The sequence below is a fragment of the Lonchura striata genome, chromosome 5 (assembly GCF_050655825.1).
Source record: "Lonchura striata isolate lonStrDom1 chromosome 5, ASM5065582v1, whole genome shotgun sequence".
NCBI lineage: Eukaryota > Metazoa > Chordata > Aves > Passeriformes > Estrildidae > Lonchura > Lonchura striata.
The window spans coordinates 56,858,105-56,884,529 of NC_140707.1; the positions used below are offsets into that span (position 1 = coordinate 56,858,105).

The following is a 26,425-nucleotide window of genomic DNA, read 5'->3' on the forward strand; positions in this document are numbered from 1 at the left end:
CTGCCTTTTTGCTTACTTCTTCTTTGAAAATCATGTATTAAGAACTATTACTATCTCAGTTTCCAGGATTACACCGTCTTGCTGCTTTCAACTGCTAGGATCTGTACATGCACCATTTCTATAATAACAGAGGTTGCCCAAACATGCTGAACTTGCCTGCATGGGCAGCTTTCCATTCAATTGGATAACTATGGAAGTGAAATGATAAAAAAGCAGTATAAGCTTTCCATCCATTTACTCCTTCTCTTTCATAGTAACATAAGAGCCCAGAAAATTACAGTATACAATTTTCCTTTTATAGAATGACTCCTATAATAGAGTCCCGCCTCTTCATTGATCTGGAGAGCTGCTGATTCATGTGCTACTAGAACAGGCTGCAAAGCTATGTCAACACACAAAAAGGACATCTTAAAAATTATAAAAGTCATTAGGTATTAACAAATCCACGATCTATCTTTTTATCTTAGTTCACTATTTCTGGTTCAGACATTCATGTGGTTTTTCTCCTGGGAAAAAATCCCAAACCTATCTTTTTTTTGTATTTGTTGCGTAAATTAAAGATTTACAAGAAAGGGCGTGGCTCAGTGAGCATGTGTTCTAGCATCAACACTAGAATAAACACAATCGCCTTCCATAATGCTTTTCAAATATATTGATACAAATACCTGTGGAGCCATATGGCAAAAGCAGAGTTTAGCAAAAAAAAACCACCTCAGTTTTTTGCAACTTCATTTTTTATATGAGTAATTTATCCAATAAGACTTGCCACATGACCCCACAAACAGAAGTTTGAGTGTAAATTGGTAAAGTCAAGAACAACAAAACCCAAGCAGGACTATATAAATGAAAAGCCTATGTATTGAATTATGGTGTAGGACTCCAGTATTTTCCCAAGTTAATAGTGTATCATTATCAAAAAAAATCATAGAAATTTTCATCACTTACCAGCTTAAACACTAAAAATTACTAAATACTTTTCTCTGTCATTAATCAGTACAATGTTGCTATTAAGAAATGCCGCTTTGAGTGGCAAGAATAAATTCAAGCTAAGCATAACATAGAAGCACAAAACTATAACAAAACAGGATGAAATCTCTTTAATAGCCATGGTCAGCTCATTTACAGAATCAGAGATTAGAATCATAGCATCATTTTGGTTGGAAAAGATCCTTAAGATCTTTTAAGCCAACTGCAAACTTAGCACTGCCTTGTTCACCACTAAACCATGTCCCTAAGTAGTGCATCTACATGGATGTTAAATAACTCCAGAATTTCCACCACCTCCACAGGCTGCCTGTCCCAATGCTTCACAGGCCTTTTGGTGAAGGAATGTTTTCCTAATATCCAGTCTAAACCTCCTCTGGTGGAACTTGAGGCCATTTCCTCTTGGACTTTTGCTGGTTATTGGGAGAAGAGACTGACCCACTTTCAGGCGGTTGTAGAGAATTATAAGGTCTTGCCTGAGCTTCCTCTTCTCCAGGCTAAACAATCCCAGACCCCTCACTAGCTTTGTGATTAATACATATTATACAACAGTAGCAACTATGGCATTAAAATAAGAAAATATTTCATTCTAATTAAAATGAAACCACCTTCTTAGCAAAAAATTATATATGTAGTCCTAATAGAGTCCTAATCAATATCAAAATCTCAAACTCAATATGTTTAAACAAAGATGCTTAACTTTGTAGAAATTTTTATTTCTATAAAGTTCTTTATACAAAAAGTGTATAAAGTTCTTTATACACAAAGGAACTATAATATTTAAATCTAACTTCTGAAGCATCAGCATCCACATGTTATTTCCTCTAAGCATTGAAAAAATTTCTGGTTTAATATTCAGATTAGAAACCATATTTACTGAAGAGTAGCTGGATCAAAATTAATTTAGTAAATCTGTCTAAAATAAAAATTTAAATAAAAATATAGAAAAAAGGAAGAGGAAATGCAAAAAAAAATTGCATCATTTATGCTTCTACAGCTTTTCTGAAAACCATCTTATTTCATGCACTATATATTTCCTTTAGTGTCTTTCAGCAGGTTCTTACCTCAAAATTTTATCTGACAGGGGTACTGGAGCAACAGTTACATGTTGATTAGCAAATTTCCAAGATTCACTAATACTCACTAATATTAGTGTGTTACCAGTATTCATTTATAGTACAAAAGCAATAAGTTAATTACATGATGAAAACAATAAAAAAAAAGATTTTTCAGAACTGATTTAGGAGCTGACCAAGAGATCCGTGCAAAACATCTATGAACAATGTAAGAAACAGAAAGGGAGAATATAGCCAAGTAAAGCAGAGAGGTCCACTTTGAGCTATGTCATTTTTTGACATGACTGCATGCTCATGAGTCTAAACTCTTACATCTGTGTTATGAGAGTACAAGACTGCCCACAGCTGCAGCACTGAGACAGCCACCTGAGGGGATGTGAGCAGATTCCAGAGCAATCTAGGCTTATTCCACTCTGGAGAAAGAACAAGCCAAACATGATGAGACCACTTAAGCTAAAGCTGTATGTTCCACCATGCCCGAAACACTTCCCCCAGGACCATGTCAGATATATAAACAGACTAGGGAGTTCTGTCTAGAAAGCTTTGATAATATATGCCAGGAGAGCAGCTGAAAGCAGCCTCAAGCTCAGACTGCCCTTCTCTACTCTGGATCTCAGAGTGTCCTGCTGCTGGCATCTTGTTCAGCAGCAGCTGTTGACCTGCTGGTGTCCTCCTGCAAAGGTACAGCTTCGGGTCAAGGAAAACACTGGACACTGGGGGCCTGGACTCTCAGGAACACTGTAGAGAGTGCTTTTAGTTAGATCTAAATGTAACACTACCAGGAAGGGAACTTCAGCTTGGGAAATGATGTATTTTAATGACTACAATTCCTGAAGTCTCCTTTTCATTTGGAAGATGAAATGCTAGCAGCTAGTTAGCTGAATGGTTGCTGAAATATAAGAGCATTTTAGATGACTTTAAATAGTTTTGGGGAAAAGAGGATCATTGAACCAAACTGACAGAGAATGAAAAAAAAGTCACATAGACATGATTCCTACAATGTTGCTATTTCCCAGAAATGACAGTATTTATATGCAGACATACATACAATATCCATTCAACAATGAGTTTAATCTCTGTTTACATTTTTTCCCAGTTATTTGCCTCAGAAGATTTAATTATAAACATTAAAATTATATAAAGTTCAAATTTCTATTAATAACCACACTAAAATAGTATTTTACTCACAATATAGCATTGTTATAACAAATTATTTAGAAAAATCAAGCGGAGCAGGAATGTGATTCAAATTCTTAGAGTTCACCTTTTCCAAGGAAGAGTTCATTCATGACATCTAGCGGGTAAAGTTAGTATTACTTTTAACTTACAGAATAAAGGCAAACGCGACAAAAAAAAAAAAAAAAAAAAAGCAGCAACAATTTACTAAAAACTGCTTGATTGCAGTTGATGATGCTAAGCAATTGCCATTTCTACTGAAAAAAAAATGTTAGTATGTAGTGCAGCTGAAAAACAGTTTCACCTTAAGAAATAATGTATGCACACTATTCCCCATGTCCTGCAAAAACAATTGAAAGGACTCTCCTTGCCAGGGCTGTTCTTAACCATTTCCAAAATAACAGAAGGGCTGTTCCTTTAGCCTAGGATTTTGTTAATTTTGACAACAAAGCAATACGCACAATAACATGCTCAAGAACTGGATCTTAACAACTTTTAGGATTGCAACATCTGCATATGGTTCCTCTCTGGTACACAGTGAAAGTTGTGTCTCTCAGAACCAGATTAAAAACCATACGCACGTTGAAAGGAACAAACTCAGGACCCAGTCATCAGCAAAAGCAAAACATGTGGTTGTGCTACAAACCTTGCCTAATGCACACTAGCAGAAGCCACAAAAAGAAAAGTATCTGCTTCCCCAGGGACCTTTTAGAGATCTTCACAATGAGCAGTAATTGGGTAAAGGGCAACAGTTGCTGGAATTGGGCCCACTTAAGGAGCTAGCAAAACCACTAGATGACAGAATCAGCCCTAGAACAAAGGTTTCTTAATTAATTTTTGTGCAGCTGCACAGACCAAATGGTCACAGTAGTGCCTAAAGCCACAGCAGGTGTGATTTGGCACCTTTTCAGGAAGAAATAACTAAACCTGCATCTCATGTCTTCCCAGGAGTCCTCTACTTGTATTCTCTTTCCAAGGAGATGCCATCAGTGACTCATACACAGCGCCTGCTCTTGTTTAAATGCCTTAAGCATGTTTTGAGTACTCCTGCTGTAAGAAACACTCAGGGAATTTGACAGAACACTTAATTTTTATATAGTAAAAATATCTAGGAGAAGATAGATAGGGAAGAAGTTGAGCAGTTTGAGATTCATAATTCAATAGTTAGGACTCACATCAGAAGCCTTAAGCATTTTTAGATCTGGCCACAGTTCATTGAAAAAATGTTTACCCACAGCTGAAATATATAAGAAATTACTACTTTCATAGTTTACTAAAATATTTTTGTGGGTTTTACTAAATTATCATAGGTACAATTTTGCTTATGACCTTATCAAGACAGTTTTTGTAAACTATGTGCTTAATGTAAAAATAATAAAAGTAATTATTTGCAATCAGTCATTGGGGAAGAAGATTGCTCAAGCTGGAGAAGAAAGATGATTCAGCCTTTCCATACTTTATATATATAATACACATTATAGTAATTGGTCTCATTTATTGACATGCCATGAGAAAGACAGACTCACAGATACACTATGTGTATTCTGAAATCTTTTGTATTCTTTATACTCTTTTTAATTCACTTGTACTTACTTGAGTAAAAATATTACTTCTAAAACTACATCAAGCCATACAATATATCCTGTATTTTCCTGTAAGTATGGAAACACATTATTTCTCTCAATTAATCTTTCTTTTCTTAAGATTTCTATAGAGCTGTAGATTTACATTTGAGAAGTCATGCCTAAAAATGTCCAACTATTAACTATTACCTGAAATCAAAACCAGATATATTTTTGAGAATACGTGTTTATTATTGGGACATGTAGCAGTTTCACAGTTACTGAGACCACTGAATAAAATTGAATGTACCACTGATAAAAACCAGTAACAAGCTCAGTAAGTCACTTATGTATCTTGTACACATATGAAATACAATACAACTTTCTACTGATCACAGTCTTCAACAGAAAAGCCAGGGTTTTGATTATTTTCTTTTGGAATAAATATGTGCAAATTAGAAAATTAATTTTAGGGTTTGTAGGCATTTCTGTTTACCACATCTACAGCAATCCACTCCAGTTAGTGTAGGCCAGTCAATATATAGTATTTTCAACAGTGAGACATCTATAGGCTGGATCTTCAGAACATAAATGGAAAAGTATATACCTTTGAGGGTTTCTAGAAAAAAAAAAAAAAAACATTACCAGACCAACTGTAGAGTCTTCTCTGCTTAAATAGCCTTTGCTATCTTCATTGCACACTTCAAAATCCTGCAGAAAGAAAGTGATTCACATAAAAAAACCAATAAACCTAACCTAGGATTTTTTATTTTGCAAAACTGTTATGGGGGAAAAAAAGAGGCACTTGTTGAATCACTTCTATTCATCTACTCTGTTCCAGTAAAATTGAAAGTGGGAGCACATTCAGTTTGGGATTTTAGGTTAAAATAAAATTTTTCATACTATTACATTTTATGTGCTTATGATGAAAAAGCTTTTTGCAAACTTAGACTACATAGTACAGACTTATAGGAAACAAATCACATGAAATTTCCTTCTACCAGACTATACTTTTTTTTTCTTGAAAAATGCCAGATAACTTTAATTCTCAGTTAAGTCACCACACAGACAGGAACTATAAGGAGAGAGTGCAATGAAAGCATAGTCAGAAGCCATCAAACTTTCTGAGGTACTTGCAGAAAACAAAAAAACATTTCCAAAGAGAAGAGACTACACAGAGAACATACAAAGCCATCCAACGTTCCTAAGAGCTTTTCCCACAGAACACCTTCAGGAAGGGTTGACAATACAGCATCATATCAGCAGCAGAACATTTCAGGGAAAAGTTACGTACGACTCTGCGGACAAGCACTGAGAAAATTACACAAACCAGCGGAATTGTCAGGAAAGCTTTTCCTGGAGTAACCTGCCGTTTTCATTGCGTGTTGGCACTTCCAGAATTTGTTAACTGCAGCCACAAGCTTGCAACAAATTAGAGTAAGGAGAGCCGAGCGCTCAGTTCACCGCAGCGCGCTTTGATGCGGGCCGCGCTCCTCCTTTGATTAATTTCACACCTGCTTTCCTCCCTCTCCTTCCCGAACTCCTCACGCACTTATCTCATTAGCGGGGCACTTCAGACACAGTAATTAACACCGCGCCGAACGAGCCATTATGCAAATTCCGCACCTGCCCATAATTAATATTAAGGTCCATGACGGCTGGTTAGAATAATTCAGCTCGCCAAGCCTCGGCCGCCCTGCCGCCGCAGCTCCGAGGCCCCGGAGCGCCTCACGGCGGCCGCGCTCCGGCGGCTCGGGGCGGGGCCGGCGCGGGCGGGCGGGGCCCGGGCCTGCTCTGGCTCTCGCTGCCCTGCGCGGGCGCTGCCGGGCGCCGGCGGTCGGTGAGCGGGGTGAGTGAGTGAGTGAGTGAGTGAGTGAGTGCTGGCGGCGGCCGGCGGGCTGCAGCCCCGCAGCGGCTGTCGGGGCTCTTTGCCGCGGCGCCGCCGCGGACGCTGCCTTCGCTGCGGGGCGGCCGCGGCCGGGCTCCGCCGCCGGGGCTCGGCGGGAGGCGCGGCGGAGGGGCGCGCTGCGGGCGCGGGGCCGGCGGAGGAAGGCCGCGGTCCCGGAGGGTTCCCGCGGGGCCGCCCCGTGCTCCTGAATCCGCTCAGCAGACGCCTCAGCCGCGGGGAAATACCTGTGTCGTGCAGCTCGCACCTCTGATTTTTAGAGTGCTTTCTCATAGGAGTCTGTGTCTTATCCCGCTTTCCATGTGTTGGTTTTCACATTTGCTGCTTCCCATTTGATGGTTGCCACCATTGCACGTGTTTCTTTGTTTCCCGGGCACAGAAACAAGTCGTGTACGGTATGAAGTTTCCCAGAGAACCTGCCAAATACCAAAGCACGGTTCTTAAGTAATAAACAAGTAGGAGGTAGGAAGGGAGACAGACTTGAGCGTAGCAAAAACGTACAATTTTTGTTTGGTGTTTTTTCATTCCTAGGAACATGCTTCAGGAAGGTGCACACGGTAAATGGACAGTATCTAGCAGCGATGAAAGTGCCGATGAAAATTCTGACAGTGAAAAACCATGTACATCTTCACTATCAGATGCTACATGTGGTAAAACAAGTGGACCACAATATCCATGCTCTGAAGCTAGGAAAGCTGCTCTCAAGAGAAAAACTTCTCCCCTGAAGTTCACTGATAAAAGTCTTTCTACAGATGCACCTCCAGCAGTAAAACAGAGACCAAGCCAAGAAGGCTCAGGTTGGTGTCTTTCTAGTAGTGATGAAGAGCCTGAAGATCAGCAAAAGCATGTTCACAAAGAAACAGTGAAAGAAGAAAAATGTGATATGCCTGAAGAGCATCCTCTGAATCTTTGCAAAGATGACAAACTCTCGGAGAATCTGAAAGAAGAGGAGTATAATGTAACACCCAGTGAAGCCCAGGATACCTGGGATTTGGTGACTGGAGGCAATCCTTTCAGGTTTTTTCTCACTAAAGTCAGTGGAATTGAACAGAGCTATAATTCTGGAGCCCTGCACATAAAAGGTGAGCAAGTGTCTTCTACTAGAAGAGGGCTTTTGGGAGAAAGCAAGAGAATGCTTATTTTTGGTTTGTGGGTATTTTTAAATGCATGTATTTCTTAGTGTTGCTGATATTTCATATTCTAAATGGGGTGGTTCACAGAAATTGTTTCTTTTATTTGGGCCTTTCTCTTTCAGAGGTATAAAGCATTATTTGCTGATACTTTGTTGTAACTTGAATTAGGTGGCAGAAATATAAAGTGTATTTAGCCAAGACAAATCATGCTGCTTCTTACTGCTGCTTTCTTTATGAGCTAGTCTGGGGAAAACCACTTGTGGCATTTAAAGGGATGCTTTTCTTGGGTGCATAACTCTGAGTAGTTGTTTGCACCTGCCTCTGTGCTGTTGATTGGTTTGGACCTAATAATTCACTATTAATAGGTGAAGTACTTCTGAAGTTCTGTGTCTGGGGTTCATGTATCTGTTTAAATTCAGCTGTGAGAGAGCTGTCCATCAGTCAAGATGGAGTGGAGCCTTTGGTGTGCAATACTGATGCTTTAGGAATGCTCTGTTGTCATTTGATGTTGGGGGAAGAGCTTTGTGCACCTTTAAACATCCCTGTAGTTAGAAATAAAATTTTATACATCACAAGACAGAATCAGAAACAAGTATCAGTAAGAGAATTGTGTACAGAAATACAATAAAATAAAGCAGAAAAAAATAGTAGTTCTTTGAGGGAGAAGAAATTACTTAAGACCTATATATACAATTAGGTTGTAACTTTTCCTCAACCTCATGCCTACTAGCACAAGCAGGCGTGAGGGACTTTAGAGCTTTAGTCCAGGATGTTTTTATATGCTTTGTGAATTTGTGGCTTTTGGACTGTCCTGTCCTGGGAGTCCTGCTAGGTGATTAGTTGAGCTGGTGGACAGGCAATATTCTTTGTTTAACCAGCTAAACCAGCTTCAGTTGTGGTTATAAATCCCCAGTTGGATTAGTTTCCTGTGCTACTGTGATTGAACTATGAATACACATATCCCACAGTCAGTCTGCAGCAGATAAATAAGCATTGACTTATTGCTTTTAATACTTAAATAAGCATGCCCTTATTGCTGCCACCCTGCCACAGTTCTTCAAGTCCACTCAATAGTGGAGAGAGTAATTTAATGGCCCTTTCTCAAGATGTTGTTGAACTTTTTCCCTATCAGCTTTTAAAACTTGTTTAATACTTTGAGAGGATTATTAATTTTTGTAAGGATATGATCCTAAATGATTCACAGGGGAGTCAGTGACTTGAATACTTAGAACAGTAAACTTGTGAATGCCTCTGTTACACCAGGTCTATGAACAATCTGGCCTTTGTGCTGTGGTATCAAGCTGTTCAAGATGCAAAACATTTACTTGACGTCTTTTTTATTTATTTATGCTTTAATATTTTTAATAGATATTTTGTCTCCTCTTTTTGGAACTCTCGTATCTTCTGCCCAGGTGAGTTTCCTGTTTGCCAAACTGATTTCACTTGCTTGCTTCACTTCATTAATCTTAAACTTGATAATCCATGCTTGTGCTACATAGCTGCTATTAACAGGGAACCTTGTTAAAATACAGAGGGAATTCTAAATATTTTCAACTGTTGAACAATTTACTGAATATAAACACTGTCCTATGATCTGCTGTAGAATTCAGGGAATTATAAGACTACTTTCTCCAGTTTTTGAGGAAAGTGAAACTGAGAAGCATGTATTTATGCTCATATAAATGAGGATTTTTGAAAGAAAGAACACCTTGCAATTTAGGAATAATATCTTTGTTATTGCCTAGAAGTTTTGCTATCATTGATGATATAAACACATGGCAAAGAGATGATCCTTCAACCTAAGCTTTTACATTATGTGCATTTGATTCTTTTTTTCCTGGATGGTAAATTTTATGAGCATTTTTGAGAAACTTAAATTTAATTGTTAAAGAGAAATGAAAGGATATAAAAGTTAAAAATACACCTGTTTTTAGAATATGCTATATTCTATATTATATATGAGGTAAGTAGTAATGTATGATTAACATAAAAAGCTTTTTTTTTATGTAGTTCATTGATCTAGTTGGTTTTTTATTTTTAATTAATCTGTTTTCTTTTTCTTTCATACAAGTTTAACTACTGTATAGATGTGGGATGGCTTGTAAGACAGTACCCACAGGAATTCAGGTATGTTCATTTTACAAAGGTGAAATGATGACATTTCCAGATCATTACTGTTCATACAAGGTCCCACTATAAATGAATGATAAACACTTCTTTGCAGTGCAGATGATTATTACCAATTTGCACAGACTCTTAGTTTTCATTCTTCTCTTATTCCACAGCTGTAGTTCTCTGATTTATTGACTCTTTTCTAGACTGGAAAATAGTCAGAGTTCAGGATAGCTGGTTTCTGATTGTTATTAGTTAACACTGAGGACTAACACCTAAGACTAACATAATGGGACTGAGGTGGTCCCATTATGGGCCTCAATGACATGGCAGTAGATGACCTGTAAAGATGGAACAAGAAGCTTTTTGCCATACAGTTTACTGAGTCAAGAGCCAGATAGTGCAAGAGAAAAGAGAGAATGTAGGAAGGGCACAAGAAAACTCTGTAAAAAGGATCAGGATGATTTCATTGATATGATAAAGTAAGTTTATGGGTATTGTCATAAAAGCAGTTCTTGTTTGCTTGAAATTCCTTTCTGATAATTGCAAATTCCTGCAGATGAAGTGAGCATATATTGTGCCTTTTCTTTTTTTTTGTTTTGTTGGAATGCAGTAGGACCAGATTTCACAGAATCACAGAGTGGGTAAGGTTGGAAGGTTCCACATTGGGTTGAGCAGCACACCATTCCTCGTGGGATCCTCCACTACATGTGTCAGAAAGCTGTCATCAGTGCTTTCAAGGATCTTCCTGTACTGTTTATGCTTTGCTGTGTTGCTTCTCCTGCACACATCAGGATAGTTAGTCCCCCACAAGAACCTGGGTCTGAGGCTGCTTGTACTGCTGCTGCACTTAGCCCTGCTGATCAGATGGCAGGCAGCAAACACCCACAACAGTGTCACCCTTGTCTGTTCTTTTATCCTAACCCATAACAGGGGACATATACACGTCCCATAACACTTGGAATATATCTCAATTGATACGTTCCAAGTGTTGCCCCGTGTAGAGGTCAACTCCACTACTGCACCTTCCTGTCGTTCTTAAATAGCATGTAGCCCTTCATGACAATATTCCAGTTGTGTGAGCTATCCCACCATGTCTCTGTAATTGCAATGAAATCAAAGCCCTGTGACTGCACACAGCTCTCTAGTTCCTCCTGTTTGTTCCCTGTACTATGCAGGTGTTTTATGGAAGTATTTGGGTGTGCCAGTATCCCAGTGGGGGTCATAAAGAGATACCCTATATCCTGTTCTGTGGTTATGTATTTGGCTACTTGTACTCTGTGCAGTAATCTCCATCCTTTCCCATCATTCCCTGTAACTGGCAGGAGAGAAGAGAGCACAACTTGTGCTCCAGATGTCTTGACCAGTTGTCCCAAGGCCTTGAGGTCCCTCTCACTTGTCTGCAGTCTTGTTGGGCCTTCGTTAGTACTCACTTGAAAAACCCATAATAATCAGTGGGCTGAGTTTTCTTGGTGGTGTCTCTTACCTGGACCCCAGGGAGGTAACACACCTCCCTATAGATTAGATCTGCTTGGCAGGACCAGAAGTTTACTTTGAGGAAGTGAACACCAAATTACTGCCAGAATAGACGTTTTCCTTTTCCCTATCAATCTTCCACCTTCTCTGTAAGATAATTACTAAATTGTCTTAGATCCACATTGTGTATATCAGTTTTTTGGGATCTTTGTTTCGAGCTATAGACACAAGAGTTTCTTTCATGATCTTTTGTTAAAAGTTTTTATTTTGATGCCTGCTTTACTCCACATTTCTAGTTTCCCTTCTTTTTTGTTAAAATTTTCCAGTGTCTATTCTTAAGAGGTTGTATTGTAGTTACTGCTATTTTGAGTTAGTTAATATTGATTTCAGTGCCGTCTTTCTGCTGGACTATCAGATTTAGGGACCAGATGTCATAGCTACGTGTAGGAATTAGGTTTAGGCTAATAGTCTAATCAATCATTTAGGCTAATTGCTGATTCACTTGATTTTTTAATGGTAATCTCCTTTTGTTTAAGGAAGAAGCCATTGCTGATAGTTCACGGCGAGAAGAGAGAATCCAAAGCTGAACTAATTGCACAAGCACGGCCTTATGAGAATATTAGCTTTTGTCAGGTAATCAACATTTGTATCATCCTTTGGTTGAAGTTAAGCCATCTCTTACATTCGCAGTCTTGTTACTGATGAAGACACACTTTATGTGGGAAGCTTTTTGTTTCACTTTGAGGAATATACACACGAGAACCATAGGAACATGGTAACAGTGATCTTGGTCAGATGTGATCGTGGTGGGCTTCACCCACAAAAGTTTGTATAGAACAGCTGCCCACAGACATGTCAGGGCTCACAGAAGAGCTACTCACCTTCTCCACTAACATGTTACGTTCAAGTTCTTACAGTGGCTGAAAAGGAAGCATTATTTTTGTGTAAAGCACAGATCTTAGTCCTAGTGTCACTATAATCTTAAATATCACTAAAGAGTTATTTCTCAAATATGTTCTATGCAAGAAAATGCTGATACAAATAATCTCCATAATAAGATGAAAATTGCTGTGAGCACACACTTCCTGGCACATGCCATTTTATCTCTGATGTCACGTTCATTGTTTTGCTGTCCCTAAGTGGTGAATACATTGGCTTCATCCTGGGGGAGGGTGTGGCTATGGCAACATGCCAGTGTTGCAAGATTTTTGCCAGGTGAAGTATATTAACACTCATGGGGATGCTGTGCTCTTTGTTAGGAGGAGAATGATCTTGGAATTTTGTTATCTTTGAAACAGTCTGCTAAGCCTGAGTTTCCTGTTGAATGTGGACCCAGTACTGCAGGTGTGTCTTCACTGGTGTTTGACAGTGGGGAAGCATCTCCTTCCTTGACCTGCTGGCAGCAGGCCTTCTAATGTAGGCCAGGACCCTGTTAGTCATCTTTCATGCAAGGGCACATTGCTGGCTTCTGTTTGGTGTCTGGCAGGAGCCTTGAGCTATTTTCCGCTGCTATTTCTGAAAATCCTGTTAGTAAGAGAGGCACAAATTTTGTAACAGTTCCAGCAAGAGTTACATTGCCATTTAAAATCTAGCTTGTAGAAAGTGGAAAGTACATTAGAATTATGGAGAAGGAAGATAATATATTTTGTGATCTGTCCACTAGATAGCAGTGAAATTACATAAAATAAGAAGCAAAGTACAATAGCAATTTTTAATGAACAACTTTTAATTTTGTAGGCTAAACTGGATATTGCATTTGGGACTCACCATACGTAAGTAACATTGAAGCAGAAAGGTCTGCAGCAAAACTGGGTTTCATAGAAATTGTTGACTCTTAAAGCTTCCATAAACATCTATTTAGAGATGGCAGGATTGTTGGAGTTTAATGAGACCAATTAGCTGTTGAGTAGATATGAGATGTGCAAGTTACACAGTTGAAGTTGAACTGGTCTAAGCCAGGTTGACTGCAGGTCCTGGCTCTTAACTCATGCCTTAATACCAGAACTGTAAAGTAAACTTGTTCAGTCACAGGCAGGACCAACACAACACTGATTTACTGATCATGTTTTCCAGTTCATATGGACAAACTAGTGAATCTAGGGCTCTTCTCAAAAAAGAAAAAGCTTGAATTAGATATAATAGAAGTGTCTCAAAGCAAATTTTTTGGATGGAAATCTGTAGAAAAGAGCAGATGTTATGTTTTGGCAAAGATTGGTTCAGTTTGGGTTTCAGATCTCATCCTTTGGGATCACATGGATATGCTGCCTTTACACAGGTAATGAAAACTTGGATATGAAAATTTGAGGAATTTTTTTACAAAATATACAGATATGTATATTTATCTCAGTTACTATTTTTAAAATTCCTTTGTGCTGTAGCTTGGGTTAAGAGTTATGATAAATAAATTGTTTTTTGCCATCACTCTGGCAATGATTAGCTGTATACATACATTCTTTTAAAGTAAAAGTCAGTTTAAGAGAAAGTAACTAGGTTTTAATAAATTCACTTTTAAGTAAAAGCCTTTCAGTGTTCCTTAGTTCTTTTTCTGACTATCTGCAAAGAGATAAGTTTCTAAAGAACTGTGCAAATAGAGGAAGTGTTCTGCAAATATTCACTTTGTTGTGGATAATTAGTTGCATGAGATGTTAAGCGGTACTCTGGAATAAAATATATGGGGATAGTCTAATGACTGCCATGTGAGCTGCGAATGCAGATGAAGTCCAAGGGCTTGCAGGGTGCAGAACATATTTTTGAAAATAATGATCTTGGACCCTTTTAATGAATTGCTAATTTATCTCCTACTCTGTGTAGTTAAAATACATGAAGAGTTGTATATTTTTTTTAAAGGAAAATGATGTTGTTGCTGTATGAAGAAGGTCTTAGAGTTGTGATACATACATCCAATCTTATTGCTGAAGATTGGCACCAGAAAACTCAGGGGTAAGCAACAATCTAGCAGGTGAATGTTTCATATTTTCCATAGGTATTTGCTTCTGCTGGCAAAGGGATAATAGTTGATCTAGTATTGCAAGCGTTACACTCTTAAAATAGAGATATTCTAAAACAAATATTTTAAAAATTTGACTTAGAATGCTGGTAGCTGTCTAGGTCTGAATTTTACTTGCTTTCTCCTGTAAACAAAACTATGTTCCTACTTGGCTGATAGTTTAAAATCAATCTGACTGATAAAAAGTTTTATTATTCTGTGCTGTCTCTTTATGAAAAAACTTTGTAGCTATAAAATGCTATTTAGATCTGAAGGAGCTATTTAAAACTTATCTTAATACTGCAAAAATAATATGGATGTGTACGGATTCTGGTTTTGTTGTGACTGTATCTAAAATATAGTCTGATACATTTTGGGCATTATTGGTTCTGTAATACAGTAGATGACCTAGTATTCACCCAGTATCCTTTCCTGGAAAGGAATTTTTTTTTCCTGTTTTATTTTTTGGTAGAAGTCCTTAAACTTAATGACAGGCTTAGGATATAGTTTTGTTGAGAGCACAAAAAGCAGGATGAAGTGGCATGTTAATATAAGGGTCCTCAACCTCTTCAGCTTTTTGGCTATTTTTATGGGAGCATTTTTTTAGTTAGATGACCACAATAAATCAGGGTATAAAATTTCTTCACTCTAATGGAAAGTTGCTTTTCAGAGGTTACTGTCACTTTGACATCCATTCTGCTGCCATTAAATATGGCAGGGTTTTGAGACTTTACTTGTCAGATACTAGCTCTTTGAGTGGCAAAATTACACACTGATTTTTTTGCCATTAAATCTTATGGGTGGCCTTAGTATCTTATGACAGTTAGCTTTTCAGAAAGCTAAGAAGGCATGAAAATACCTATTGGGATGCTAAATAAGTTCCCCTACTTGTCAAATATGAGAAATAGTTTTCTTTTTTTAGCTTTTGCATACTGTGGTGTTATGCAGGATCACAATATGGTGGTTCTGAATTTCAAAGGGTAGTATCAACACATTGTAAAGTTGATAATGCAGAATCTTTGGTTCCCATGGCTGCAGTACAGTGTGACTGGAAAGAAATGCTAAATGTTTTCCCTGTGTGGTGCCCATCCTATTTTACTGATGGAGGTTCTTGAGAGGCAACCTATATTGTGGGCTACTCTTCAAATTATATAAACCTTTCAACCTTTCAGATGCTTTAATTGGTGGTTTTCTATGCAGTTGCACAAACTGTTTATCAGAACACACTGCAGTGTTCTATTCCTATAGAAAATGTTGATGAAAGGACAGATGGTTGCTAAGTCTGAGCCTGACCAGTTCAACAGTGGTGAAAGATGTAAATGTATGTGTGGATAAATTATGAGAATGTTATTTCATTTAGTATTAGTAAGTATTAGTAAAGTATTAGCTTTATGATTTCAAGTATGAGCTGATTCTGTAGATGTAAAGACAAAGTATCTGTGGTTAGTATCACAATCAATCTGTCAAGTATTTGTTTAGGACTTTCAGTTGTGTTTTACTCCCATACTAAACCTGTGTGTTAATAATGCATGGTGTGCTTGTTAATATGGCTGATTTTTTTTTCCTTTTTTTTTCTTTTAAGAATATGGCTAAGCCCTTTATATCCAAGGCTACCTAAGGGAACATCTGGTTCTGCTGGTGAATCTGCAACTAATTTTAAGTCTGACCTAATAAGTTACTTGGCAGCTTACAATTCTCCTGCACTCAGGGAATGGATAGATCTGATTCAACAACATGATTTATCAGAAACAAGGTATATGTAATCTTAAGTTTTTTATAACTTGCACAGGTGGTTTTTTTTTTCTAATTTCACAAAAATTAGATATCTGTGTTAGGATCTGTTAGACGTCGTGCTTATTTTGTAAGGTAATCTTGTTTCAGGCTTGATTGTTCAAACATGACTTAATGTAGTTTTAAAAAAATTCTCTTATGTAGATTATGTCAAATAGACCAACTTCTAGTTTTATAAGCATGCATTTTAAAAGAAGAAAGACAGCTGCACCAGCAGTAACTTTGCAGAAAGTAGCTATAAAGTACTAAAGGCTTGGTTTCATTTGAGCCAGTCTGGCTCAAAATATTTACTCCAGTAATATCACCAGTGGAAGAAAAACTGTGTTGTATATGGTTTGTCATGTAAGAGTGATCATAGAAGCAAAGGTTACTGGAATGAGGGTTTTATTCAGAGTAGGTTTCTGTTTGTAAGGCAGAATTTAATCAACATACGTATCTGTAGAATTTTGCCTGTAACAGGCAAGGATTGGTTTTGGTGGGCAATGTTGTGTCTAGCGGGTCTTGGAATAGTCTTCTCTAATGTCACGTTCCTGATATTACTTAAAAATAATTCAGGATGCTTAATTTACTTCTAATAAATAGTTGCACTTAAATATGAGCATTTACTTCAAAAAGTGTAAATCTCCCTGTCAACTTAATTGCTCTTTTATGATCAGAACAAAAATTGTTGAAAAGCTGAAAATGGTCATACACTGCAGTGGTAATAGAGACTGAAACCTTGTCTAGTTTTTACATTAAGAAGTGCTTTTATCTTTACATGGAGTCTTAAAAGATCAGAGAGAATATTAAAAAGAAGTATGTACTTTATAATCAGGTGAGCTAACAGCTGCTCTGATTGCATTGATCCTCAGCATGAGTTTAAACAGATGAGTTGAACCCTAGCTAATAGGAATTTATGCGTGTGATAGGGAAGGGTCACTTGTTAGGATAAGGATTGCCATTTGATGTGCTGTAGGGGCCATTTAGTCATGGGTAAAGTTAGGCATGAGATGTATGCAGTAGGGAACAGTTTCTTAAGGCATCTGTTTGTTATGACTTAGGCAGGACTCTTCCCTGTTTTCAGGGCAAAGTCAAATAGGTTACTAAACCTATTATTAGGAAGTGTTGAAAAAGCTGTACTTTGCATCTGAACTATTAGATGCCCAAATGAAAATCATACCTGAATCTGCTGATTTGGATGTAGCAGTAGGTTGGTTTTACTCAAAATTACTGCCCAGTTATGTGTCAAATGAGCTATTCGTGTTTATTGCTAGTGTTACCTATCTTCTGCATTTTTGCACACTGAAAAAGATCTAGTTCTTGTCTCTGCTGTAGAACAATCTGGTCATGTGTGACAGCTGTGTAGGATGCTGATAATAAATTATACAGCTGAAAATACACTTTTCTTTTTCATTATAAATACCATGGGAGACATTAAATATTTCTAGTTGCACTTGAGTGTTCAATCTTGCTGGTAAGTTTTACTTAAATACCTTGCTACTTTGCAAACCAAAGTTCTTGAGATCTACAAAAATCTGTTGGTTTTTTTACTTTTTTTAGAGTATATCTTCTTGGTTCTACCCCTGGACGATATCAAGGCAGCGATAAAGAAAAGTGGGGCCATCTTAGGCTCAGAAAGGTACCAAAACTATAACCTTTATTGTTAATATCTCTTAAAATGTAAATAGAATTTTGGACAGAATTTTCCAGTTCCTTCCAATTTTTCCAGCTGTCATCATGAGTCTTTTAATACATTGTTAAAGTTAGCAATAACATATATAGGCTTGCAACTTAGAACTTAATTTGTCTACTGATGAAAAATAGAATAAAAATGCTTTTATAAGTATATTAGCAATAAAAAGAGACTAATGAGAATCTCCATCATTTATTGGATGCAGGGGGAGACGTTGTGACAAAGGATGAGGCAAAGGCTGAGGTGATTGATGCCTTCCTTACGTCTGTCTTTAACAGCAGGACCTGTTCTCCATATGTCCAACTCCCCAGACTGGAAGGCAGGGACAGAGGGCAGAATGTAACCCCTGTAACCCAAGGGGAACCAGCCAGTGACCTGCTGCAGCTCTGAAATGTACACAACTCCATGGGACCAAATGGGATCCACTGAGGGAGCTGGCAGAAGTGCTCATTGGGCCACTTTCAATCATTTATCAGCTGTTCTGGCTGACTGGGGAGATCCCAGTTGACTGGATACCCAGGTCATTAGGCTCAGTCAGCATGAGTATGAAAGGCAGGTGCTGCTTGGCTAATCTGATTTCCTTCTGTGACAGATTAGTGGGTGAGGAAAAGGCTGTGGATTTTGTCTACCTGAACACTAGTAAAACTTTCATACAGAATTCTTCTGGAGAAACTGGCTGCTCCTGGTCTGGATGGGTGCACTCATTGCTGGGTAGATGGCTGATCTCAGAGAGAGGTGAATGGAGTTACATCCAGGTAGTAGACAGTCACAAGTGGTGTTCTCCAGGGCTCCTTATTGAGCCCACCAAGTTGGAGGGGAGTGTTCATCTGTGGGAGCGTAGGAAGGTTCTGCAGAGGGATCTAGCCAGGCTGGATCAATGAGTGGGGACCAGCTGTGTGAGGTTCAAGGCCATGTGCCAGGTGCTGCATTTGAGTCATAGCAACCCCATGCAGCACTACAGGCTGGGGGCAGAGTGACTGGAAAGGTGACTGGTGGAAAAGGACCTGGGGGTGCCATCTGACGGCAGCTGAACATGAGCCAGTGAGTGACCAAGAAGGCCAATGACGTCTTGGCCAGTGTCAGCAATAGTGTGGCCAGCAGGATCAGGACAGTGATTTTTTCCCCCGTACTCAGCACTGGTGAGGCCATACCTCGAGTGCTAGGTCCGGTTTTGAGCCTCTTATGACAAGAAAAACATTGAAGTGCACTGGAGTGTGTCCGGAGAAGGGCAGCAGAGCTGGCGAAGGGTCTGGACCATGGTGCTGATGAGAAGCAGCTCAGGGAGTTCGAGGTGTTCAGCCTGGAGAAAAAAGGGTTCAGGAAGACCTTATTGCTCTTTGCAGCTACTTGAAAGGAGGATGTGGCTGACTGGGGGTTACTTCTCCCCAGTAGCAAGCGATAGGAAAAGAGGAAATGGCCTCAAGTTGTGCCAGGGGAGGTATAGTTTGGATATTAGGAAATATTCCTTCAAAGTCTGTCAAGGATTGGAGCAGGCTGCTCGGCGAAGTGGTGGAGTCGCCATCCTTGAAGATATTTATCAGATGTGTAGGTGTGGGACTTAGGGATATGGTTAGGGGTGAATATGACAGTATTATGTTAGTAGTTGAACGCTCTTGCCTTTAGAGATCTTATGTTTATTTAGGTAAGATGTAATGGCAGATCTTTAAGACTGCATATATCAAGTTTGCAGGGACCCTTCTTGTTTGGTTTGGACTCTGATTTGGTTGGTGTTTTTTTGTTTTGTTTGTTTGTTTTTGTTGTTAGGTTTTTTTTCCGAATTTGATGAGGTATTTCATGTCATATATTAAATGCTTCTCATAATTGGAGAATATTTTACCTGCACCTCCTGCTGAAGTGGCATTATTTCAAATACTGTAATGAGTTTTTTATGGAAATGTAATGCTGTCTGTGGCAAACTTCTGTAACATACAGAATATTCATGTATCACATTGCTTTTCAAAATGAGGTTACTCTTATAGACATCCTTTTGCTCATTAAGAGCTTGCCCTTTGTGGTATGCAATGTCTGATGTTTTTTGCCTTGTTAGACATAGAATGAAGAAAAAATAAAACAGAGCTTGTAAGGGAGAAACATCATCTTGTGGCAAATGTTTCTGTGATTTAAAAAGGTTTTTAGTGACAATACAGATAGACCTAATGATACTACATTGATGACTGAAGCCATTAGATTGTGTGTTTTGTCTAGAGTGGGGTAAAGGTGGCAACTACATACAATTTAATATCTGTTTATATCAGTCTGTTTTTAATGTGACTTTAAATTCCATTCACAGCTGAAGAACTCTAAAAAAGGATAATTTTAGTATTCTCTTCAATTGTTCTTTTTTCCCCTCTTATTGTAGACTTCTATTGTAGCTGGGTGTCATGGCTTTAGGATACGAGAGGAATTTTATGGCCAGCAACCACCAAATATGAAAAATATTTAGTTGTTTTATTTATTGGAACTTCTGAAGCTAATGTTTCATGTTTTTAGAAAGAGCTGCTAACATTCTTTTCACCCATTATTTAGCAGTTGGCTTTGGTGCTTTTGGATAAAACTTGTGATGTATAATCTTCTCTTGAAATGAATTTGTTTGGAAAGCCTGATGATTTTTTTTATTGCAAAGGTAAATATGTAGTATGAATGATAATCTCCTTCATTATCAGAAGTAAATTATAGAGGATTTATTATATCAAAACTGATATCAAACTGATTAATGTATTCTGTGTGTGTTGAAGTGTAACAGTGTTTTAATTCCCCTCACCAGCTTTTGAAGGAGCATGCTTTGCCAATATCAGCACAGGAATCCTGGCCTCTCGTTGGACAGTTCTCAAGCATTGGTTCAATGGGAGCTGATGGATCCAAATGGCTGTGCTCAGAGTTCCAGGAGAGCTTGGTGGCTGCAGGCAGCAGTGTGACAACTTTCCGTAAATGTGATGTCCCAATTCATTTGGTATGTCTTTTAGATGCTGGCGAACTTATTTAACACTTAGTCATTTGTTTTGGAAATCTTAGTCATTGTTTTGCTTTTAACTTTTGGAAGACAGTAATGGAGTTTTCATAATGAAATTATATATATGCCACTTAAAGCTGTTTAGTTATGGGTGGTTTGCTATAAAAATGTACCATAATTTCCATCTGCATGACACTAGAATATATATTATCTCATCAAAATTATCTTCTCGGTCTATAGCTTGTCTTCCATTTGGTTTTTTAGATGCAGCTGTTTTTCCTACTGAGATATAACTGAATCCTTAGTCATTAATACCTTTGGTTATTAGCACAACTAAGGGGAGGAGCAGAAAAGTTTGTGGCAGGGCTTTGTTAAATCAAGGAAAAATGATGGTCAAGCTATGCCTTTACCATGTGCTAATTGCCCCTACGTACTCATGTCATATTTGAGGTGTGAGGCTAAAATCTGATAATATAATGTTAAGAACTAGCTTTGGCTACTGTGGAAGTGGCTGAAGCAGTATTACTTGAGACTTGATAGCTAGTTTTGGTTAGCTCTGTAAGAGCTGTAAAAATATTAGACTTTATGTTACTGTCACAAATGTAGTTGTAAGCTGCAGTGTAAATTTATTCTAAAAAATGTAGCTTTTAATATTTGTTTTTTCTCAAGTTTTGTTTAAGGAGTTTATGTGAAAATTGACAACTTGTCTATTCAGAGCTGTGTTATTAAAGTTACATTTTGTTCTACCTCCATGAAGGTTTATCCTACTGTGAACAATGTGAGGCAAAGTCTAGAAGGCTATCCTGGTAAGCAGATAAATCCCTATTTATTTGCTTTTTTTGGTCATGTCCTGCAAAATCATTTCAGTGGTTAATGGTAACATGAAGTTCTCATCTTGCTGATAATGTGATGGAATAGGTGGCCGTAGAATCTTACTGCTTTTGCTGGAGCTCTGACTCCAGCTTTTCTGTTGTGACTGAACAGATAAGGGTTTGTGGGCATTGGTATGTAAGAGCTGTCTGCCCTGGCCATGTTCATATTTCACTGTATAGCAAAACAACAGCTCCTGCCCTCTTACTCCAGTTATTTAATTTTGGCAGAAAATTCAGGTTTGAGTGTGTCAAGTTGTTCTTCTGTTTTGATTGCAGTATGATTCTGCACATCATATACAATGGAGGCCTAGGTGTTATTGGTGCTTTCTTTTAATATTGTAATACACAACTGTTCTGTTCATTATTCCCATGTTTATTTTCATTAAGTGATATTTGTAAAAACATAGCTCCAGCCAACCTGAAGCACAAATGGGTACTGTAGTATTCTGATGCAGGGAAGCTTCTGTTACTCAAAAACAAGCCTTCAAAAGGTCAAGGCAATTGGAAGAGATTAATGAATACTGAAAGAAAGGAATTCTTTCCTGTCTGTAGGAAGGGGACCCACAGATCTGCCAGCCTCACTTTGATCCCTTGGGAAAGTAATGGAACAAGGAATCCTGGAAATATTTCCAAACATATGATGGAAAAAAGGTGACTCAGAGTAGTCAGCATAGATTTTTTTAAAGGAGAAATGATGCCTAATTAACCTGATGTCCATCTATGATAAGTGGCTTGATGAATGAGCGAGTGCCCCTAGAAGTTGTTTAACTTACCTTTGTCTTTAAACACTGTTTTCTCTAACATCTGTAGAATGATGTGATTAAGTACAGGCTGGATGAGTGGAAAGTGGAGCAAATTGGAAACTGGCTGATCTGCCAGCCTCAGAGACTGTGGGCGTTGGCATAAAGGCCAGTAGGAGATCAGCCATTAATGGTGGCATGTGCCAAGCACTGGGTGCTGGGGTGGTGTGTTTATGTCTTCATCAGTGACCTGGATGGTGGGACAGAGTACACCTTAGGGAGTTTCCAAATAATGCAGACTGGGGAGGAGTGTATTGGATGATTGTGCAGTCAGTCACAAGAACTGTGCAGGCTGGAGAAATAAGCCGACAGCAGCCCAGCAACCTCTTGCAGTGCAACCTCGGAGAGTGCAAGGTACTGAGCTGGGGCAAAAGTAACCCTAGGTGTGAGTGAATGCTGGGCGTTAACCAGAGGTGAACAGCTTTGCAAAAAAAGACCAGGAAGAAGACCTGATAGTCTTCCAAGCTGAAGATGAACCAGTAATGCACCCTTGTAGCAAGAAGGCCAGGAGAATCCTGGGCTGTGTTAGGAAGTACATTGCCAGGAAGTGATCTATCCTCTCTATTTGGCACTGGTGAGACCACTTCTGGAGTGCTGTGTCTAGTTGTTGACTTCACAGTACAATACAGATATGGACATACTGAACCAAAGTACTGCAGAAAGCCAGAAAGATGAATAAGGGATTGGAGCCCTCCCCTCTGTCATAGGGGAGGCTGAGGCAGCTGGATAATTCTTGGAACATAGAGAAGACTGCTTTCCTGGGAAATCTTATCAGTGTATATAAATATAAATTATGGGAAGATGCGAAGTAGAGGCAGATGATATGCATGGTGACCAGGGAAAGAACAAAAGGCAATGTATGTACATGGGAATCTCTGTATTTCAATTTATCCTTAAAGCAATATTGTTTTCTGATGTTTAAATAGAATAGGTTGTTCATAGAGGCTGTAGAGTCTCTGATTTTGAACATACTCAAAACCTGACAGGGCACTCTACTGAGCAGTGTGCTCTGTTCAACCCTGCTTTGAGTATGGAGTTACTCTAGATGATCTCCAGAGGGTCCTTTCAACTTCAGCAATTCAGGAATTCTTTGGCTTTGCTGAATCATTAAAAGTGTTCCTGTTCCAAGCTGGATACCTATACTCCTATGCACAAGAGTAGCTTTTGAATTCTAGCAGCTGGTGGGTTTTGAACATGGAGCTAGCATGAATGTTTTCAAAGTTTTTCTTTCCTCTGGTTAGTGTTTGGACATGCATAGAAATTTCCCTTTCCTAGGCGACTGATTTGCTGTGACATTAAAGCCACGAGAGAACTGTTTCTTTTGGGAAGTCTCCATGGCATGTCAAGAGAGACTCTTCTCCCTAAGAGAACTGAAGAACGACTATTTTAGAAGTGTTAAACTGACTGAAAGTTGTCAGTGGGAAAGAAAAGAGGGTATGGGGGAAGGAGAAGTGTTCTGAAGGCTTATTCTTATTTCTTATTATTTTTCTTTTAATTCTGTTAATAAAGTGTTCTTTATGCCCTTTAAAGTTTGAGCCTGCTTTGCTCTCTTCCTAGTCCTTATCTCACAGCAGATAATAAGTAAATAATTCTAGTGGGTGAGACCCACTATACTTGGTGAATTACACGACTCTGTGCAATTAACAGTTCTGTAGACTCCTGCAGTTAGTGTGTTCCTGAGAGTAGTAAAGCTTTTGTAATGAGTTCTTTTGGTGTCTTCTAGGACATGTTGAATATAGTAGGCTTTACATCATGCTTTTTACTACACTACACGAATATAATTAGTGGCAGATTCTTCTTAAAACAAGAAATCGCAAGGTGCATTAGCCAAAGGCCAAATCAATACAGATACAATTTCATTATAGAAGTTTTTTTTTTAAATAACATTTTTTGGGATTTGGAAGGTTTTTTCTTTCTTCTGAAAGCTGTTTGGTTTATTTCCCCTAGTTTGTATGGGTAGTTGATTCCAATCTATTGATATCAAGTAGTATCACATAAAAAAAACTATTCTTAGTTCTGCCTGTATACAATTTCTGACTTTTCTTAGTGTAAATGTGCTGTATACTGTTTAGGAACTTGCTAAATTATAAGAGTGGAAAGAACTCCAACAAGTATATACCATTTTATACTACTGGAGCACTTAACAGTTTCCTGAAAATAACTTACGAAGTTAGGAGAGATAGCTTATTCTCCAAGATGCTTGCTGTTTTTAGAATGTCTTTCAAAAAAATAAATGTACATGTTCTATTTTTTTCCTTAAGCTGGTGGCTCACTTCCGTACAGTATACAGACAGCACAGAAACAGCTGTGGTTGCATTCCTATTTTCAGTAAGTAGAACTCAGTTCTTCGGTTTTTTTAAAATTTCAGGCTGTATGTTTAAAGTTAGTGCTGTAAGGTTTGAGTGTTAAAAGCAATTAAGGGGAAATGGTTACAAGTATGGTATTTCCTAAACTCCTTAAAATAAAGGCCTTTAGTTCTGTATCAGTTAGTCTTATCTCCAACAGTTGGTAGAAAACATACTGTTTACCTTTAAAATTTTTATGGGATAATGTTGCTACTGGATTTAGATTTCTGTAAACTTTTATATAATGTTTCCTTCTCTGAACAGGAATAATGTTAGTTCTTTTTTTTTAACTTCCAGTTGTATTTCACTTTCCCTGCTTGTGCCTCTGTATTAATGGAATTTCAACTGAGCCACAACAGGACTACGAAGGCTTTTTTTGGAAGTTGCTTTTTTTTTTTTCTTCTAAGTACAGCAGTCCTGCTGCAAAAAAATCTTAGTCCCTTGTGGCAATATCTTTTGTTAAAGATGCCTGACATTTTCTATTAAGAATTTCTATTTCCATATGCTATTAGTTGTGCCAAATTCTAACAGTCTGACACGTTCCATGCCAGATATCTCCCTCAGGCTGAATCCTTAAAAACTTACGCATGTTTAGAGAACAATGGGAAAAGTTGTTTTGCAAAGATAAAAAAAATTAATAGAACTTGTAACCTCTTACAAGACCACAACTTCCCATTCCTTTCATCAGAAAATTTTAACTCTTCTTGACAGAAGTTGCTCTGGTAAGAAAATTTACTAAGTAAGATTCTGTTCAGTTGGGTATATATTCAGGAGACTGAAATAGAATTGCTAGTGGCAGAGAGCATCCTCCATTCCAGAGTGAAGGTGACTGCTATTGTGAACCTTGCTGGTCAACGTCTAAGGAATGGAACTCGGGCAGAAAGTATGTGAAGCTTTGTCTCCCACCTTTAAACTGTCTTCTGAGCATATTAAGCAAAGGAAAAAAAGCTGCAATCAACTTGAAGCTTTCAGATTGTTCAGTCATGATTCAAAAAGCAAAAAAAAAAAAAAAAAAAAAAATCTGGGGGTGTTTGTGCAGTCTTAATTTGGTTCTGTAGTCATACCCCATGAGAATCTTACTAGAAAAAAGATGTAACCTCTTTTCAGTTAGTCTCTGATTTAGTACACAGAATGTTACTTAATAATGATTTAATTCATTTATTTATTCCTTTTCAATGAGAAAATGCCCATGTACCTGTCTCCTTGGACGTACAGGGGCCTGTTCTGGCAGCAAAAGGGCTGTTTGAAGTTCATCTCTGGAACTGGCTGCAGATGGCAGTGGCCCTGCATAATTGCTCTGTAGTGACTACCCCAGATGCAGGCTCTTACCCTGCAATAATGTAGGACAGCAGCCCTTGAGGAGAGCCTGCATGTAAACTCTTACCATAGGGCAGGAGAAGACTGCAGCTTGTTATCTGTAGAACCTGGGGCACACAGAAAACAGCAGGTTTCAATAGATGTAAATAAAAGATGAGCTGTTTGAAAGACTTCTTATAATGCAAATCTTTGGGCAGTGGAGAGATTAGAGGAATTTAGAAAATTCTTCTTCAAACTGGAAAATAGTATGAAATCAGCAGGAGACTA

At 38.3% G+C, this 26,425-nt stretch overlaps 1 protein-coding gene and 1 non-coding gene across 3 annotated transcripts in view; one reads left to right on the forward strand and one right to left on the reverse strand.

Moving 5' to 3' along the window:
- LOC144246458 (uncharacterized) overlaps positions 1-6,537 on the reverse strand; it is a 58,031-nt gene extending 51,494 nt beyond the window's left edge. Inside the window, exons 1-2 of the transcript XR_014955731.1 lie at positions 6,425-6,537; positions 5,444-5,509 (exon numbers count right to left, since the gene is read on the reverse strand). This is a non-coding gene — a transcript (uncharacterized LOC144246458). The remainder of the gene's footprint in view (positions 1-5,443; positions 5,510-6,424) is intronic.
- Positions 6,538-6,601: 64 nt separating this feature from the next.
- The window catches only part of TDP1 (tyrosyl-DNA phosphodiesterase 1), a 42,212-nt gene continuing 22,388 nt past the window's right edge, over positions 6,602-26,425 (forward strand). Inside the window, exons 1-12 of one of the 2 annotated variants that reach the window (XM_077783988.2) lie at positions 6,602-6,647; positions 7,236-7,786; positions 9,206-9,249; positions 9,909-9,964; positions 11,962-12,058; positions 13,163-13,197; positions 14,273-14,365; positions 15,994-16,164; positions 17,742-17,820; positions 20,639-20,824; positions 21,582-21,630; positions 24,758-24,824. In XM_077783988.2, the coding sequence (XP_077640114.1) occupies positions 7,240-7,786; positions 9,206-9,249; positions 9,909-9,964; positions 11,962-12,058; positions 13,163-13,197; positions 14,273-14,365; positions 15,994-16,164; positions 17,742-17,820; positions 20,639-20,824; positions 21,582-21,630; positions 24,758-24,824 (1,424 nt within the window). In that variant the 5' untranslated portion in view covers positions 6,602-6,647; positions 7,236-7,239. Of the gene's footprint in view, positions 6,648-6,853; positions 7,100-7,235; positions 7,787-9,205; positions 9,250-9,908; positions 9,965-11,961; positions 12,059-13,162; positions 13,198-14,272; positions 14,366-15,993; positions 16,165-17,741; positions 17,821-20,638; positions 20,825-21,581; positions 21,631-24,757; positions 24,825-26,425 lie in introns of those variants that run through there. The other variant, XM_085580645.1, reaches the window with a different exon arrangement.